The sequence below is a fragment of the Macaca thibetana genome, chromosome 10 (genome assembly GCF_024542745.1).
Source record: "Macaca thibetana thibetana isolate TM-01 chromosome 10, ASM2454274v1, whole genome shotgun sequence".
NCBI lineage: Eukaryota > Metazoa > Chordata > Mammalia > Primates > Cercopithecidae > Macaca > Macaca thibetana.
This window is the reverse complement of record NC_065587.1, coordinates 68,877,228-68,895,957: the sequence shown is the minus strand read 5'-3', so window position 1 is coordinate 68,895,957 and position 18,730 is coordinate 68,877,228. Positions and strand designations below refer to the sequence as shown.

The following is an 18,730-nucleotide window of genomic DNA, read 5'->3' as shown; positions in this document are numbered from 1 at the left end:
GGAGGATCGATGATGTGGACAACGTGGCGTGACACGAAGTGCCCGCCCCCTTGGGCTGAAAGTCACAGGCAGACCCGTAGAGCTGACGGGATATAACAGGCCTGGATTTGGGGGCTTGGAGAAGAAGGGGTCGCTGGGGCACTGAAAGAAGGTGGGACAGCCAAAGGCTCCTTGACTCCATCCCGGGATTTGGGAGTCCTGACTTTGCAGAAAGACTCCTCCCTTGCTTCACACCCCGCTAGCCTTGCCACTTGCAGCCGCCAGTGCTTCCAGTCTCCAGATCCCTGTGTCTTTGTGTTTGGGGAATACTAAACAGTGCCTACTTCATTGAGTTGGTGTCAGAACTGAGTTGAGATAGTGCATGCAAAGTTCTTAATACAATGTCTGAAACGTAGTAAACGTGCGATCAACAGTAGCTATTATCATAATTGAAGACAGGGTGGGATTTGACTAGGTGGAGAGAATGGGGAGGTTATTGGCTGTGGGTAAGGAGGCAGGAGGGAGCAGCAGTGTGGAAACCCTACAAAAGAGACCAGTTTGGAGATCATATAGAAAGTCATAGGAGATGACAGCCAGAGGGCATAAAATAAAGGATAAAATAACAATGCTAGCAACTATATACTGAGGGATTGGCACTCTTGTGAAGCCCTTGACATGGATTATTTTATTTCATTTTCTCACCAGCCCTGATAAGGTAGTTATTACCATAGACCCATTTTTCTGCTCAGGAAACTGAAGTTCAGAGAGGTTATGTAGCTTGTCTATGCAAAGAAATGACAGAACCAAATGGGCATTTGTGGGGCTCAGAACAAGGGTAGAGTTGGAGGCCCATATATCATATATCTTAATAGTTAGAAATTATACAACAGTCCAGCAAGTGTTAAATGAAATATGTTCTGTTTTCTTCATTGATGGATATATCTTCTAACAACTTGGCAGGTCATGTTCAGAATTCTAAGACCCTTAGAGTTATGTGGCAGAATGTGTAGGCCCAAGGAGACCTGTCCCTTGGATCCTCTATCCGTCCCTTAGCCAGCTACCTCTCATCCCATCAGTGATGGAGCTAGCATGCATGGGTCGGCACCTAGCTGTCACCTGCAAACAGCTATCTTGAGGCCCAAGGCTCAGGTCTATAAGATATGCATCAGGCAGTACAGTTTGCCCTCAGGTGAGATGAAGCCGGGGGATGAGGCCCACGAAGGGCCCTGTGAATTAACTTAGTGACATTTTGGAAGGGAATTATGGGGTATCAGAGCGTGTTCTAGAAGGCATAGGCACAGACTCTGGGTGGGCACTTCTCATGCCTGCAGAATCCTTGCCCCATGGGGAGGGGTGATGGGAGACTCAGGGAAGGGGCCACTCTTGCCAGGCTTCAAACCCAGGCATTCAGAATCCAGGAGCCTGGTGCTTCTCCCCTGTGCCTCAGAGTGCCATGGGGCATGCTGGCTGACTTCCAGTGATTTTATGCCCTCAGAGAAGTAGAGGAGGATGAGCTAGTAAACCGAGGGCCTGACCTCCCAGTTCCTATCCTCCCTTATCAGAGGTGGGAAAACTAAAACAGTGAGTTAGCTTTTAAAAGATGAATGAATAAGCCCTTCTTCAGTATGCAGTCAATGACAGAATGGTAAGGTATGTTAAGTATATTAAAGAAGGACAAGTAGACACGTGTCCTTTTTTTTTTTTTTTTTTGAGACGGAGTCTCGCTCTGTCGCCCAGGCTGGAGTGCAGTGGCGCGATCTACACTCACTGCAAGCTCCACCCCCTGGGTTCACGCCATTCTCCTGCCTCAGCCTCTAGTGTAGCTGGGACTACAGGCGCCCGCCACCACGCCCAGCTAATTTTTGTATTTTTAGTAGAGATGGGGTTTCACCGTGTTAGCCAGGATGGTCTCGATCTCCTGACCTTGTGATCATCTCGGCCTCCCAAAGTGCTGGGATTACAGGCGTGAGCCACCACGCCCGGCCGTAGACACGTGTCTTAATCTGTAACCTCAGCCAAGTAATTCTAGATCATGCATGCAATAAATATTTATTAGGCTTTACTCTGTGCCAGGCACAGTGCTAATTGCTGAAGCTATAACCGTGAGCCAAAAGAGACTGGTTCCTGCCCTCAGGGAGCTCAAAGTTGAGAGGCAGAGGTAGATATCAATCAAACCATGGCACGAATAAGTATATCATTGCACCCGAGTAACTGCTGAAGGAGAGGCCAGGGAGGTAGGGGATGGTGTAAGAGGGTCTGATACAGGATGTTAGGGTAGGCTCTAGTTAGGAAGCAGCATTAGAGCTGAGTGCCCCAGGCAGGTAAGGATTAACCATGGGTAGGGGAGGAAGAGGTCTGCTTCCAGGAATGACCAGCTGGAGCAGAAGGGGAAGCCAAGCCAGGGAAAGGGGGTGAGGCCCCACAAGAGAGGAGGCCCAGAGGAGGCAGGGCTGGTCAGGTAGGCCCTGGTGAGCACCAGGGAGGACACAAAATCTTTGAAGGTCTTTAAGCAGGGGAGTAATGTGATCAAATTTTGTTTTGGGGTGGATTCCATGGTTGGAAGGAGAGGGAGCCTGGAAACAGGGAGACCAATGTGTTGTCTGCTATAGAATTTCTTAAACTCATCCATCAAAGTTCTTATTTTTTATTTTTATTTTATTTTATTTTTAGAGACAGGGTCTCACTCTGTGGCCCAGGCTGGAGTGCAGTGATGCCATCATGGCTCACTGCAGCCTCAACCTCAAGTGATCCTCCTGTTTCAGCCTCCCAAGTAGCTGGGACCACAGGCATGTACCACCACACCCAGCGAATTTTTTTGTTTTTTTGTAGAGACAGGGTCTCCCTATGTTGCCCCGGCTGGCCTCAAACTCCTGGGCTCAAGCAGTCCTCCTGCCTTGGCTTCCCGGAGTGTTGGAATTACAGGCATGAGCCACTAGGCCTGGCCTTTATTTTTAAAGATAGAGGAAAAGGACTCCTGTCTCTGTAAAGTCTATAGGAATTTCGTTGAAGTCTTGTGTTTTGCATTTATTTTTGTTGTTAAAATTTCTTTTTGTTGTTATTAGAGATAATAGATGAAAAAAATTTTTTAAAGCAGGGATACACAGTGGAAAATAAACTTTCCTTTTATCCCAAACCCCAAATATCCAGTTCTCCAAAGTTACAAATTATGAATTTCATTAATATCCTTCCAGTGTTATTTTGTACATAAATAAGCATAAGTATATATATATATATTTTTTTTTTTGAGACGGAGTCTCGCTCTGTCGCCCAGGCTGGAGTGCAGTGGCCGGATCTCAGCTCACTGCAAGCTCCGCCTCCCGGGTTCACGCCATTCTCCTGCCTCAGCCTCCCGAGTAGCTGGGACTACAGGCGCCCACCACCTCGCCCGGCTAGTTTGTATTTTTTTAGTAGAGACGGGGTTTCACCGTATTAGCCAGGATGGTCTCGGCCTCCCAAAGTGCTGGGATTACAGGCTTGAGCCACCGCGCCCGGCCTATATTTTTTCTTTTAAAAAATCTTTCCTATGGTGCTGAATGTATGTATGTATTTATTCCAACATTAAAAAATGTAAACTGTAGGATGCCATATCTTGCTTTTTAAATTTTATAATGTATCTTAGAGATTGTTTCATATTAATACATATAAATTGTTCTGTGCACACCCATAGTCCCAGCTACTAGGGAGGCTGAGGCAGGAAGATTGCTGTGTCCAGGAGTTTGAGTCCAGCCTGGGCAACGTAGCAAGACCCTGTCCGTATGAAAAAATAAAATAAAATAGTTCTTGGGCTGGGTGCAGTGGCTTACACCTGTAATCCTAGCACTCTGAGAAGCCAAGGTGGGAGGATCACTTGAGGCCAGGAGTTCAAGACCAGCCTGGGCAACATATTGAGAACCTGAAGAAAGAAAAGAAAGAGAAAGAAAAAAAGAAAGAAAGATGAAGGAAGGAAGGAACAAAGGAAGGAAGGAAGGAAACAACAAGGAGAGAGAGAAAGAAAGGGAAGGAAAGGAAGGAAAGAAGGAAGAAGAGGAAGAAAGAAAGAAACAAAGAAAAAGAAAGAAAGGAAGGAAGAAAGGAAGAAAGAGAGAAAGAGAGATTATAGGTGTGAGCCAGGAGTGGTGACTCACGCCTATAATCCCAGCACTTTGGGAGGCCGAGGCGGGCGGATCACGAGGTCAGGAGGTCGAGACCGTCCTGGCAACGCGGTGAAACTCTGTCTCTACTAAAAATACAAAAAATTAGCTGGGCCTGGTGGCGGGTGCCTGTAGTCCCAGCTACTCGGGAGGCTGAGGCTGTGCCAGGCACAGTGATGGATATATCCTGGTAGGGGATATATCCACAGTGAACCCGAGAGGCAGAGGTCACAGTGAACCGAGACTGCACCACAGCAACAGAGTGAGACTCCGTCTCAAAAAAACAAAAAAACAAAAAACAAAGACAAAAGAGAAAAAATTAGCTGAGTGTGGTGGTGCGTGCCTGTAGTCTCAGTTATGAAGGAGGCTGGGGCAGACTTGAGTCCAGGAGTTGGAGGCTGTAGTGAGGCACGCAGTGAGCCATTGCACTCCAGCCTGGTTAACAAAGTGAGACCTTGCCTCAAAAAAAAAAAAAAGTCATATTTTATTTAAAATTCTGCAGGAGGGTGAGGTGGCTCACGCCTGTAATCCCAGCACTTTGGGAGGCCGAGGCGGGTGGATCACGAGGTCAGGAGATCAAGACCATCCAGGATAACACACTGAAATCCTGCTCTGCTAAAAATACAAAAAATTAGCCGGGTGTGGTGGCCGGCGCCTGCAGTCCCAGCTACTCGGGAGGCTGAGGCAGGAGAATGGCTTGAACCTGGGAGGTGGAGCTTACAGTGAGCCGAGATCGCGCCACTGCACTCCAGCCTGGGCGACAGAGTGAGGATCCGTCTCAAAAAAATAAATAAATAAAAATAAAACTTCGGCCGGGCGCGGTGGCTCAAGCCTGTAATCCCAGCACTTTGGGAGGCCGAGACGGGTGGATCACGAGGTCAGGAGATCGAGACCATCCTGGCTAACACAGTGAAACCCCGTCTCTACTAAAAAAATATAAAAAACTAGCCGGGCGAGGTGGCGGGCGCCTGTAGTCCCAGCTACTCGGGAGGCTGAAGCAGGAGAATGGTCTAAACCCGGGAGGCGGAGCTTGCAGTGAGCTGAGATCCGGCCACTGCACCCCAGCCTGGGCGACAGAGCAAGACTCTGTCTCAAAAAAAAAAATAAAATAAAATAAAATAAAACTTCAAAGTTTACATTCTGTTCCATAATATATCTGTGTTTATTGGCTGGGTTCGGGGGCTCACGCCTGTAATCCCAGCACTTTGGGAGGCCGAGGTGGGTGGGTCACGAGGTCAGGAGATTGAGAGCATCCTGGCTAACACAGTGAAACCTCGTCTCTACTAAAAAAATACAAAAAATTAGCCGGGCGTGGTGGTGGGTGCCTGTAGTCCCAGCTACCCCGGTGGCTGAGGCAGGAGAATGGTGTGAGCATCGGAGGTGGAGCTTGCAGTGAGCCAAGATCTCACCACTGCACTTCAGCCTGGGCGACAGAGTGAGACTCCGTCTCAAAACAAACAAACAAACATTTTCTTGTACTATGTCTTACCCCAAATCTTAGTCACACTGACAAGCCAGCAAATGGGGCTGTATGTATCAGTGCCTTTGTACACTCGTTTGGTTCACTCCTGTGGAGCCCCCACCCTCAACTCAGCATGATCTGACCCCTCCTCACCCTTAGCTTGGTCCATTTATTTATTTATTTATTTATTTATTTATTTATTTATTTAGAGATGGAGTCTTGCTCTGTTGCCCAGGCTAGAGTGCAGTGTGGCACAATCTTGGGCTCACTGCAACCTCTGCCTCCCACTGAAACGGGAAAAGTTCCCTTGTCCCCGTCCCAGGGCGTATGACAGGGGAGTGGCTTGCTTCTTCAGTGTCCCGCTGTTCAAGCCTTTAGGGGAGCATACAGACGGGCAGGTTGTGGGGCTCCGACCCCATGAGTGTCTAGTGGTGGATGTTTACAGCTCCTGAAGCCCCACTGGGCTTGTGCTACTGTATGCTCTTAGTTTTGCTGTCTATAGGTGGCTTGGGTTAACCAGCTCAATTAGACCCTCTACCTTGTTGCAAGGACAGAGGGCTTTCTGTATCCCGGGTTCTTGCCTTGGTATACCAGAAGAATTGGATCATACCTGGGCTTGGAGAACGAGTGCAAGGTTTTATTGAGTGGAGGTATTTCTCAGCAGGTGGGGGAAGCCAGAAGGGGATGGAGTGAGAAGGTTTTCCCCTGGAGTTGGCCCAGACTCCCCTCCGACTGCTCCAGCCAAACTCCGCATCGTTCTGCTGGTCGGTGGCCTGTGGCGTGCTGGTGTGCCGCTGCCTGTTGGTGCATTCCTCTGACGTCCAGCTGCTTGTGTGTTCCTCTACTGATGTGCTCCTCTAGCTGTCCAGCTCCCTGTGTGTCTGCCTGCTAGGATTTTTATAGGCACGGGATGGGGATGTGGCAGGCCAGGGTGGTCTTGGGAAATGCAACATTTGGGCAGGAAAACAAAAATGCCTGTCCTCACCTAGGTCCATGGGCACAGGCTGGGATGGAGCCCTAGCCAGGGACCACGCTCTTTCTCCCTTCCATGTCATTTAAAGGGACTGTGCCCTTCCCTTCCCAGCACTTCCCTTCCTGTATTACCAGGTTCAAGCAGTTCTCCTGCCTCAGTCTCCTGAGTAGCTGGTACTACAGGTGCATGCCACCACACCTGGCTAATTTTTTTTGTATTTTTAGTAGAGACAGGATTTCACTATGTTGGCCAGGTTGGTCTTGAACTCCTGACCTCAAGCAATCCACTCGCCTCAGCCTCCCAAAGTGCTAGGATTATAGGTGTAAACCATTGCACCGGCCCCTTAGCTTGGTCTTGTAGCACTCTATACTCCAAAATTCTTTCTGGTTGCTGTTTGTCAGCCGTAACTGGAGTTGCCATAAAGGGATGTAATGGGCAATCTGGCTGAGAGTAAGGTTGGAAAGGGATCGGGCCAGGCTGAGTTCCAAGGGCACGAGGGATTCCCAGAGGATGTGACATGGGAATAAAATGGTCAGCGTGCTAGACTGACATCTTAGAAAGATCATTTGCTCCTTAATCTGCCCCCATCACTTTCTTCTAAAAGGCCCTTGTTGATAACCTCCACACTACTCAATCCTAGGGCACTCTTCAGTTCTGATCTCAACTGACATTTTTTTTTTTTTTTTTTTTTTGAGATGGACTTCACTCTGTCGCCCAGGCTGGAGTGCAGTGGCTCAATCTTGGCTCACTGCAAGCTCCGCCTCCTGGGTTCACACCATTCTCCTGCCTCAGCCTCCCGAGTAGCTGGGACTATAGGCGCCCGCCACCACGCCCAGCTAATTTTTTGTATTTTTTGTAGAGACGGGGTTTCACCGTGTTAGCCAGGATGGTCTCGAACTCCTGACCTCGTGATCCACCCGCCTCGGCCTCCCAAAGTGCTGGGATTACAAGCATGAGCCACTGCGCTCAGCCTCAGTTGACATTTCTTCGAGCCGATTTTACTTGATCTCTTGCAGCCCTCGACACAGTTGTTAACCCCTCCCACCTGAAATGTCCTCCCTTGGTTTATGTGTCTCTGCACGTTCTTGTTTTCCTTCTCCCTTTCTGGCTGTCCCTTACTAGTTTTTCACCATCTCCATTTCCATCAGGGAAAACTGTGTGTCAGAGTTGCTCGAGGCACAATCTTAGTTGGTATAATCCTTCCTTCTGCTTTCTCTCTTGACCCATTAGGAGAGTGTGAAATCAGTTTAACGCGTCATATAAGCATTGACAAAATGATGAAGCAACAGAATAGAAAGTGTCAAAGTGCATCGTGCACAGGGTAAATATTGTTTGAGGAAGCTTATTTCAGATTTAGATATAAATACACACATGCATATGTATGATGGCTGCAATGTAAAATAGTATCTTACTGTGGGATGTGGTGAAACAGTTTGAAAGCCATGGCTGTACAACTCCTCTGTTTATTTCTCAGGGCCAGAATTCTCCTAGGAATGTAAGATCTGTGTGTGTCCAACCGCCTACTCCACATCTCCTCTTAGATACCCTCTATGGAGACATTAAACCCAATATATCCAAAATCAAATTCAAGCCCTTCACCCTAAACTTGGATTTTCTCCTCTGTTTCGCATCTCAGGGAAAAGCCCCACCGTCCATCCAACTGCAGAAGTTAGAAATCTGGGCATCATCCTTGGTACTTAACTTTCTCCCAGCCCATGTCAAATATAGCTCCAAATCTTATTGACTTAAACTCGGAAAGATCTCTTTACCCTGCGGTTTCTCTCCGTCCATCTCCACCTTCCATACCTAAGATGTCCTCATCTCTCACCTGGGATAACTATACTGTATTTCCACTTGGGCTCTTCTCTGACCCAGTCTCCACCAACCACCCTGAATGATACTTGTAAAACATAACCAATCTAATCATGTTACTGTCTTGCTTACAAGTCCTTCAGTGGTGCATTGTTCTTAGACCCACAATCTTAACATGGCCTACCGGATGCCCCCACAATCTCCTCTCCTTCTCTGCATTGCAGTCACATTTGTTGTGCTGGATATTGTCTTTTGACAGACAGCACCCATCCCCATTCTATATGCCTTCCTATGCTACAGATGCTGGAAAGCTAAAACATCTCCCAACTCCCTTGCAGCTCGGGCTCTAGCACTTAGATGTATTTGCATAAAAGATGGAAGGGAGGCAGAAGTAAGCCAGATGGTTTGGGCTGTTTTTACTTGTAAACATGGTTGTGGAGACAGTAGTGCACAGTCCATGGCTTTGTAGAGGCAGGGAAAGGACTTGGCATTTCATTGTCCTGCCAGTGGCATTGGCAGTGACTTTCTGATCCCAGGATCCTGTCTTTGGGTAGCAGCTTCACCACTGTGTCCTCATGCTCAGCCTTTCCAGTGGTGGCCTCCTGGCTTCTGTCTTTCTGACTGCGAGAGGTAGTAACTGCCTTGGCAGGTCAGTTCTATGGTGTTCTAGGAGTCATTCCTAATACCCAGCCTAGGGACCAGCATTTTCTTCAACAGCTAGAGTGGTTTCTGTTTCCAAATTCAGACTGATTCATTTAGTCTCTAGAACTGGTCATGCCTCCTCCCACTATAGGGTTGTTTTACTTGCTATCCTTTTGGCCTAGGTTAATACCCTTGCTATCCCTTAACCCTCAGCCCCATCTCTCAATTAACTCCTTATATGTCCTTTCCATCTCAGTTCAAACATTTTCTCTGGGAAGTTATCCCTGACCATTAAGACTGGATCAGCTTTCCTTGTTAAACAGGGATCTCACCCTTTATGTTTCTTTTAGTGCATCATCATCATCTATAATTATGTATTTGTGTGACTCTAGAATCTGAGCCCCAGGGACTTGATTATCCTGCTCAATGCTGTGTTCCATTGCTTAGAAAAGGCCCCTATAGAGTTGGTGCTCAACAGGCATGTGTTGAAAGAATGAATGGAAGGGAGGAGGCCAGAATGGAGGCTCTGAGGACAAAATCCACGTTTTTAAATATGGCTGGTAAGCCCTGTGACACCTCTTCTCGGCATTTTCTCCCAACCACATCTTCCCCTGCCTCTCAGCCAGTCCAAATGCACTGTGTGCTCTCTGGCCTCCAGGTCTCTACATCTACTATTTCTGCTGCTTGGGTGTCTCTTCGTTCTTAGCCTGTTCTTACTCATCTTGCAGGTTTCAGCAAGATGTTTTCTCTTCTAGGGAAACTTTTACTTCAGACAATTCTATACAGGACAAATGTTGGCCGGGCGCGGTGGCTCACGCCTGTAATCCCAGCACTTTCAGAGGCTGAGGCAGGTGGATCACCTGAGATCAGGAGTTTGAGACCAGCCTGGCTAACATGCTGAAACCCCATCTCTACTAAAAATACAAAGCTTAGCCAGGCGTGGTGGCACGTGCCTGTAATCCCAGCTACTTGGGAGGCTGAGTCACAAGAATCGCTTGAATCCGGGAGGTAGAGATTGCAGTGAGCCAAGATCATGCCACTGCATTCCAGCCTGGGCAACAGAGTGAGACTCTGTCTCAAAAAAAAAAAAAAAAAAATTGTTAAATATATGATTGTAAACATTGCCTGCTGTTACTTATCTGTACCTTCCATTGCAAGTGCACTGTCTTGCTCAAGGCAGCCTATGGAGAGGGCCTTGCATGGGGCCCAGCTCTAATGCCCTCAGTATTTGTTGAAGTTGAATGATTCAGTGTCCTCTACTCAATCAGCCTCAGTCCGGGCATCTCTGCCCACCTTCCAGAAGCCCAAACACAGTGAAGAATTGTAATTTGAGGGCTGCTTGATCAGGAAAGGAAGCTGGGGGAAGTTTGTTCAGCTCCAGTCCCTGGCTGTCCCTGGGCCACCAGGCAGGAGGCCTTGAAGCAGATCCTGTGGGGGATGGGCAGGGAAACAGTTTCTTCCTCTGCTCCCTCCTGGAGAGTGGGGGGATGGGACCAGGAGAGGGAAGGTTCCTTCTAGGAGGCTCCCTGGCACAGTGCCTGCTTTGAGGAACGGGGTGGAGAGCATGGTGAATGCAGGCTTTCTCCTGGCCCCTGGCCTCCAGCTCTGTGAGACGGAGGGAAACTGCTGGCAAAGACGGGAAAGAGGGATGGAAGGGAGGGAAAGAGGAGAGTCTGCTTGCTTTGGGAGACAAGGAGAGGGGCTGAACTGGCTCTGAAAGACAGGATTCCCAAGAGCCTACCAGGTCCCAACTCCAGATCAGCTCTGGAAATATCCTCAAATCACTGAGTCTGAGAGTCAATATACTGGGAATGTTTAACTCTTAGGATCAGATCATCCTATCATCACCAGCCAGAAAATCCGTCAGAGGATTGTACCTGGGGTCTGCAGGGTACTGGACCCAAAGTCCAGAGAGCTTGACCCTATTCTGCCTGCAGACCCAGTCTCCGGGGGGGCTAACTTGGATAAGTCAGCTCCCTGGACCCCCCCTTTCTCTTTTTCAACAGCTGGAAGAAATGGCATTTTCCCAGAACCCAAGAATATTTTGCATCCCATCCACGACGCTTACAATAACAGAAAGACCAGGAAGCTGGCAAACCACTTCCCTCTTTCCCACAGGTCTGTAATCTCCCTGAGGGCGGGTTCAGCTCACATATCTTACACTCTGGTCTCAAACCTGGCTGCCCATCAGAATTGCTTGATGATTAACTAAAATGTTTCACTTCCTCTAACAGTGATTCTGATTTCTTGGAGCTGTGTTAGGACTTAAAACCTGTTTTAACAGTGTGCTAACTGATTGTGATGCAAAGGGACCGGCACAACGTAGTAGGTGCTAAGTGTTGCCTCCAGGGGTGGGAAATGAATTTAGCAGGGTAAACAAATGGAGTGTAGGGGAACTGGGATTGAAATATGGTCTGGATCTGGGTAACTGTGCATCTAACACTTGGAAAGGAAATAGTGCACCAGTGTTAGCAATACAAAAGATAAATATTTATTCAGAACAAATTTTTAACAATCAATTTTACATTCTAAGCCACAAGGAAATAGCAAAACATATAGCAAAGGAAAAGCAAACACTAAAAGAAAAGCAGTGTACTGTCTTTTCTACTTGATAACACTTAGTTGGCCCATGACCTCTCGCTTGGCCTATCTCCCAAGTACATTTTAGAGTTAACAGCTCACTCATAATTTTGGGTTAAAATCCATCTTTCTCCTGAGTCAGGAGTTGCAGATGAGCTCCAGCTAGCTGCTTCTCTAGGGTTCCTAGTTATTGAGGCTAAGGTGCAAATGTAAACCTTTGGTAGGTTTCTTTACACAGGGTCACCCCCATTTCTCACTGGTGACAATGAATGGGGAAGGGGTAGGGCCTCCAAAGGACCTGGCACACTTTAATCTAGAAGTGGTGCCCCAGGGAGCAACGCATGCACCCTGGAGTGTGTTCCTTGGTCCTTTCCGTATCTCCCAAGTATTCAGAAAACCCCTCCTTAAAACCTTCTCTTTCTGCTCCCTCCTCCAGATGATTTCTCAGCATTCCTCTGGGCTCAACATTCTGGAGAGATCAGACTTTCTGGGCCCTCAAGTGTTGAGGAAATTGTTGTGAAGTGTGAGAGGTAGTGGAATGAGCACCGGGCTTGGGGTCAGGGGACTCTACTATAGGCTGGCTCTGGCACCAGACAGCTATGTGATTTTCACCCAGTCATTTAACCTCTTTGGGCCTGTTTCATCTGCTGGAAAACCAGGGAATTGGTCTAAACCAACTCTCAGGTTCTTTCCAGCAGGAATATTCTAGATTCCATGATTCTATGAAAAATGGCTTCTGAGCCACCAAAAGAGCTGTCATGAAGTCCATGCATTTTTGTGCCATAAAGAGAGGCCCTTGGCCACCATTCAGAGCTTATTGATTCAGATTATATACACTTCTAACAACACTGGTTTCACAAATTCTGACCACGTAGATTAAAAGCAGCAAATTAAATGAGGGAGGGGAAGAGCTGCAAAAGGTAGACACTCTGATAGAAGCCACAGTCAACAATGTTTTCAATTAAGCAAACACTGATGGAGTGCCTACCACGTGTTGGGCCCCGTACCTAGTGCTGGGGCATAAAGATGAGCAAGGCAGCCCAAAGGGTGAAAATCCAGGGGAAGACAAGGTATGGGGCGGGGAGGGCAGGGAGAGAGAGAAAAAGTACAAGAAACAAAACAAAAACCCAATAGAAAAACGAAAATAAAATTTAAAAAAGGGAGGGGCAACACATCTGCACGCTACAGTTCTCCGCAGTCGTTATTGGTGACAAAGTCACCAACTCAGAACAGGCTGAAATGGAGTAAACTCGGTTTAAGAAGGCATAGAGAGATGTCTCTTGTAGGTTTTAAAAAGATCTCCTTCAAAAACGATAAAAAATGGTTTAAAAAAAAGTTTTGGCACTTAAGAGGGGTAAGCTGGCTGTGTGTTCACCCTGGCAGGCAGGCGGGTGTTTAGTGCCCGGCCACGCCGGTTAGCTGAGCTGCCACGGAATTGTGAACTGCTTTGGGACACTGGGCAAAGGCGTGTCCTCGCTTGCCACAGAGGTTGCACACGATGCCCTTCCGGCAGTAAGGGCTCAGGTGCCCCTCCTCCCCGCACCTGAAGCACCTGTCCTGCGTGCAGCTGCCGCTCATGTGGGTCCGGGAACCACATTTAAAGCATGTCTTGGGCTGCCCCTTGTACCAGCTGTAGCCCCTCTCGGCCCCCAGGAAGAAGGCCCCTGGCAAGTGCCTGACCCCGCCCTCCCCCTGACGCAGCTCGATCTCGCACTTGTACTCCCCGGTCCAGATCCCAAACCTGTCGGTCACTTTCACCGGCACGGCCAGCACGTCGCAGTGGCGCTTGAGCCAGGTCACAATGTCCTCCACGTCCACCGTCTCATTCCGGAAGAGGATGAAGAGCGTCTTCAAGCTGGACTTGCTCCGCCCCAGCACCACAAAGTTCTCCCAGCAGTCCTCCTGCTCCCGCTTCTCCTCGTAGACGCGCAGGAACAGGGCCAGCTTCTCCGCCGAGCGGAAGCTCACGTCGAATTCGCGGCTGCCGGGGATCTGGATGACCGCGTAGATGTCGCTCGGGTCCATGCCGATGGAGCGCAGGATAAGCGCTCCTACCACGAAGTCCCGGGTCGGGCAGGAGCCCTCGTCTCCCTGGAAACAGATGCGGACAAGGAAGCGACCCTTGCCCGGGCCCGCCCCCGCCGGCTCGTCCTGGAGGGGCCTTTCGGCCGCGTCCTCGGCCTCGCCGGGCCTGGCCGGGGTCGCCATGGCTGCCGCTGCCACCTCGGCCTTCTTTCTCCTGCCCGCCTCGGCAGCGCCCTTCTTCTTGCGGGGGTCCGCCGCCTCGCCGGCAGGATCTCTCCGGCGGCCCTTCGGGTCCCCGCGGCCAGCAGGTGGGAAGTCGCCGAGGTCTGGCGCCGCTAGGCCCGCGGGGCCGCCGACCCCGGCGCTCCCGCCACCGCCGCCGCTTTCCTCCTCCCGCCGCGGTAGCCGCGGCTCGCGGAATTCGCCCTTCTTCTCGGCTAGATTCTTTACCACCTGGGCCCAGCCCATCTTCTCGCGGCCGCCGTCGGCCTCCTCGCCCCGGGCCGCGGGCCGCGCGGGGGGCAGAAGCTGCGGCCGCCCCCGTTTCCTCTCTTCCTCCGCGCCGCCGCCGGTGGCCATTTTACCTCCTTCCCAGCATCCTCCACTCGCTCCCGCAGCCAAAGGGCGCCCATCGCGCGCGCCCGCCCGCCGGGGCTGTGGGGGTTTGGGTTTTTTTTTTTTTTTTTTGAAATTTGACGCTACCCTCCCCCGCCGCTCCCTCAAAGGTATTCACATGCGGCGCATATTGGCCAGCGTCGGTTCTGCACCCGCTGGTAACTGCTGAGCCTCTCTTCCGCCAGCGCTCGCTCCAACCTCACCTCCGTCCGCAGAGGGATGGGGCGCCCGGAGGCGTCCCTTTCCCCAGCGCGGGTTTGGCAGCCTCCGGCCTCGCTCTCGAGGATTTGGCATTTCGCAAGCGGTGCTCGATGATTTCATGCAAGCAGCTTTGCTAACGGCCCACAGCCCACAGGCGGGACGAATTCAGAAACATCTCCCCCATTTTGTTGTTTTCTTTGTACTTTTTCTGTTAAAAAAGCAAAAACAATAGCAAAATTAAAACTTAGCTTTCCTTTTCCCCAGAACTAACTGCAATGCATTATTTTTTTCCCACGTCGGATTATGCACATTTTCAAGCAGAAAAGTTGAAAGTTTTACAGTGAACATTTTACCATTAACTTTTTATCATTAAAATTTTACTCTGTTTTATCACACTACACCTCGATCCATTCATCGGTCTTTATTTTTTGATACATTTCCAAATAAGTCATAATGCATTATTTTTATTTTTTTGAAAAGACCTCCGTCGTACTTAGGATGAAGTATGAGTGCTTCTTACGTTCCCGGTACTGTGTTAAGCACACTTCAGACTTTATTACATGGAATCTTCCAAAAACGATGCCGTAATTATGCCCATTTTACAGATAAGGAGGCAGGAATTAAGTCACTTGGCGGAGTTAATAGGCAGCCCCACGTATAGGTAGCTTATATTTCTTTAACCACTATTTCTGACGCTGTGGATCAAGGACTGTGCATCAGACTCTAGGAAACCTTGTCAACAGGCAGATTCCCTTCACCCCAACTCCTGGTATTGGTCTCAGGGGAGCCACCATCCCTGACTCTTGTGCTGTTTGCACTTTCCTGTCCTTTCACTTTATATCCTCAGACACCCTTTCCTTCATCCCTTCTCAGCTACGCATTCCCATGATCATACTCGGAACTTCACTATTACCAGAAACATCCAAGTCTTAGAGATTCACATATTTCTCTGTTACTCTTTCAATTTGCCTGGTCAAGTTTCACCATGAGGAGAATACTTACACAACCAAACAATATATGTATTTTAAACAATCTCTTCCATTCCTCTTACCTTAAGCCCTCATTCCAGGTAACCATCACATAATCAAATATCTGCAAGGGTCAGGCAGGTACCTTAAGTAGAAGATATACTGGGTGAACTGGAGATCGAAGATTCTATCTGAAGGGGCAACTGCTGGTCAACTCTAGCTGATTATTCCTCTCCAGAAGTGAGGGTCCACTGTGGGCAGATCTTTCAGTTTCCAAAGAGAAATCTGAACTCCAGTTTGTTCTTTTATGGGAAACATTCTTCTCTCTTGTCTTCTTTAAGATGGTCTCAGCTGGCCGGGCGCGGTGGCTCAAGCCTGTAATCCCAGCACTTTGGGAGGCCGAGACGGGCGGATCACGAGGTCAGGAGATCGAGACCATCCTGGCTAACACGGTGAAACCCCGTCTCTACTAAAAAATACAAAAATCTAGCCGGGCGAGGTGGCGAGTGCCTGTAGTCCCAGCTACTCGGGAGGCTGAGGCAAGAGAATGGTGTAAACCCGGGAGGCGGAGCTTGCAGTGAGCTGAGATCCGGCCACTGCAGTCCAGCCTGGGTAACAGAGCGAGACTCCGTCTCAAAAAAAAAAAAAAAAAAAAAAAAAAGATGGTCTCAGCTATATTTGGAACCTCCATATAAATTTTACAACCTGCCTACTAAGTTCCAGAAAACTATGAGATCTTAATTGGAGCTGCATTGCGTTTGTACAGAATTGTCACTTCATAACACTGAATCTTTCCGTGAATGCCCCCACTTGATTTCTCACTTATTTACGTCTTATTTTATGCATTTAAATAAAATATAGTTTTCTTCATAAAGGTCTTACATACTTTGGGGGATTTATTCCAAGGTACCACATGGTTTGACTGCTATTGTAAATGAAATTATTGTAAATCAGAAGTTATATATTGTTTCTTGGTGTCCTTTAGAGGGAACACGATTGAATTTTGTGTACTGACCCCATATTTGGCACCAAAGTTGAAACCTTAAAAAATTCCAGTGGTTTTTGGAATCTCTTTACTTTTGTGTACTGCCAATCATATTGTCTGTGAATAATGAAGGTTTTGTCTCTTTTTTCCGATCTTACACTTTTTCTTGTCTTGCTGCACTAGTCAGGAACTTTCATATAATCAATGTATTTTGAGCATTTTTGTTTTGTATCAGACTTTAAAGGCATCTGTTTGTATTTTGAAAATATTTGACTTGTGGATTATGTTCTGGCTCCATGTCCAATTTTACTAACCATATCTTCTTCTATTGTAAGATTTCATTGGTATGTGTAGGGCCATCCTTTTGGTCAGTTTCATTTTTTCCAGGTCAAATTTTGCAGAGATTATTAAATCAGGAGCTACAGGGGCCAGGCAGGTACCCTGCAAGGAAAGCAGTCCAGATGGGCACTGAGGCCATATGAAGAGAGCAGCCTTTATTCATTTCTGGCAGATTATTGTCACAGAGGGACATAGGCCCAGTGTTGCCAGATGTCTGCTTTTCTAAGAGAGATCGGAAATCCAGTGTTTGGCTGCCTGGAACAAGGCCTGAGCTCAGCAGCTTAAACACGTGAGGGTCTAGAGTCTGTCTTGTGAGGCCTCTTTATGTTCTTACGTCTTTAGTGCGCTGGCTTCCACCTGTGTTCCTTTTTAGTATTTCTATCTCCTTTTCTTCCCTCAAACCTGACATCCATTCTTTTGGCAAATCCTGATGGCAATTCTTCCAAAATATATCCCCAATCTGACCACTCTCACCTGTTCTCCAAGTCACTATCATGTAAACTGCTTAGAATATGCCTGACTCAATCATTCTAGTTAAAAAAATAACATGACAGACAAATGTGTTCAGAATAGACCTGACCAACTAGTTTACCATCTTTGGCTTAAGCACAATTATCCTCACTTTACAAAGGAGGTAACTGAGGCTCAGAGAGGTGAAGGGATTTGTCTTAGGAGCATCTGTGAGGTCTTTGATAACTGGGGCATGTCTTGCTGTCTGTCTTCACAGACAATTGCTGTGAAGACAACACAACTGACCTGGTGAGGTGGCTCATGCCTGTAAGCCCAGCACTTTGGGATGCCAAGACTGGAGGATTGCTTAAACCCAGGAGTTCTCGACCACCCTGGGCAACATAGACCTCATCTCTACAAAAAATTTTTAAAATTAGCCAGGTATGGTGGCATGCACCTATAGTCCCTGCTACTCTGGAGGCTGAGATGGGAGGATCACTTAAGCCTAGGAGGTTGAGGCTGCAGTGAGCTGTGGGTAACAAAGTGGACCCTGTAAAAAAAAAAAAAAAAAAAAAGAAAAAAGAAAAGACAACACAATTGCCCAGTGCTCTGTAAGCACTTAGTAAATGGCAGCTGATTTTTGATTTTTGAATTGTTAAGCAACTGGGCTCAGCATGGTGGCTCACACCCATTATTTTAGCATTTTGGGAGGCTGAGGCGGGCAGATCAGTTGAGTCCAGGAGTTTGTAGACCAGCCTGGGCAACATGGCGAAACCCCATCTGTACCAAAAATAATGAAAAACATTAGCCAGCTGTGATGGGGCACCACCTCTAGTCCCAACTACTAGGGAGGCTGAGGTGGGAGGATTGCTTGAGCCCAGGAGGTTGAGGCTGCAGTGAGTGCAGTGAACTGTGATCACTCCATGCTACCCTGGGCAACAGATTGAGAGAAACTCTGTCTTAAAAATGAAAAGAAACTCGCTAATGCTAGTTGGGAATAGCTAAATAACAGAAAATTCTAGAATAATGGTAACATATGCAAATGAAGTTTATTTTTTCTCTCATAGAATAAGTCTGGAGGTAGGCAGCTCAGAGCTGGTATCGTGGCTGCATAGTGTCAGGGATCCAGGCTCCTTCTGTCTTTATGTTCTGCCATATATGACCTACATTTCTGACAATATTTAATGGCCCAAATGGCTGCTGAGTTCCAACTATGAGGTTCCATTCCAGCAGCAGAAAGGAACAAGTGGAAGAGAATGGCATGTCTCCTCCACTTCCTGTATAAGGCCATTTGCGGATGTTGCACTTCTGCCTATATTCCATTGACTAGAACTTGATCAAGCCTATCTGCATCTCAGTCCAAGTTCTTAATGATGAATTTTTGGATTTGCATTATTTTTGAAGTGACCTTTAGAGAGTCAGGAGATGGAGGCATGGTTTGAGATGGACCTTGAAAGAAGAAGTAGGTTTTGGAAAGCAATACAGAAACAAACCTATGAGGTTAGAATTATTGCTTCTATTCACAAATGACGGAACTAGGCTGAGAGAGGTAGAGTGAGTTGCCCAATG

The 18,730-nt window shown here is 48.0% G+C and overlaps 3 protein-coding genes across 6 annotated transcripts in view; 1 reads left to right on the top strand and 2 right to left on the bottom strand.

Annotated features, from left to right (window-relative positions):
* Positions 1 to 18,730, top strand: part of REM1 (RRAD and GEM like GTPase 1) — a 753,594-nt gene that overhangs the window by 269,325 nt on the left and 465,539 nt on the right. Inside the window, exon 1 of one of the 4 annotated variants that reach the window (XM_050807222.1) lies at positions 10,358 to 10,363. The exons of the other annotated variants lie outside the window; for them this stretch is intronic. The gene's annotated coding sequence lies outside the window, so the exon portion shown is untranslated. Of the gene's footprint in view, positions 1 to 10,357; positions 10,364 to 18,730 lie in introns of those variants that run through there. 4 annotated transcript variants of the gene reach the window in all.
* The window catches only part of NRSN2 (neurensin 2), a 79,262-nt gene that overhangs the window by 52,572 nt on the left and 7,960 nt on the right, over positions 1 to 18,730 (bottom strand). The gene's annotated exons all lie outside the window — the stretch shown is intronic.
* ZCCHC3 (zinc finger CCHC-type containing 3) lies at positions 11,467 to 14,811 on the bottom strand. Its single transcript, XM_050807171.1, has one exon. The coding sequence runs from the start codon at positions 14,180 to 14,182 to the stop codon at positions 12,974 to 12,976; it is 1,209 nt and encodes a 402-aa protein (XP_050663128.1). The 5' UTR covers positions 14,183 to 14,811; the 3' UTR covers positions 11,467 to 12,973.

Coding starts and splice junctions, on each gene's coding strand:
- ZCCHC3 (XM_050807171.1), bottom strand. CDS start 14,182: ATGGCCACCGGCGGCGGCGCGGAGGAAGAGAGGAAACGGGGGCGGCCG.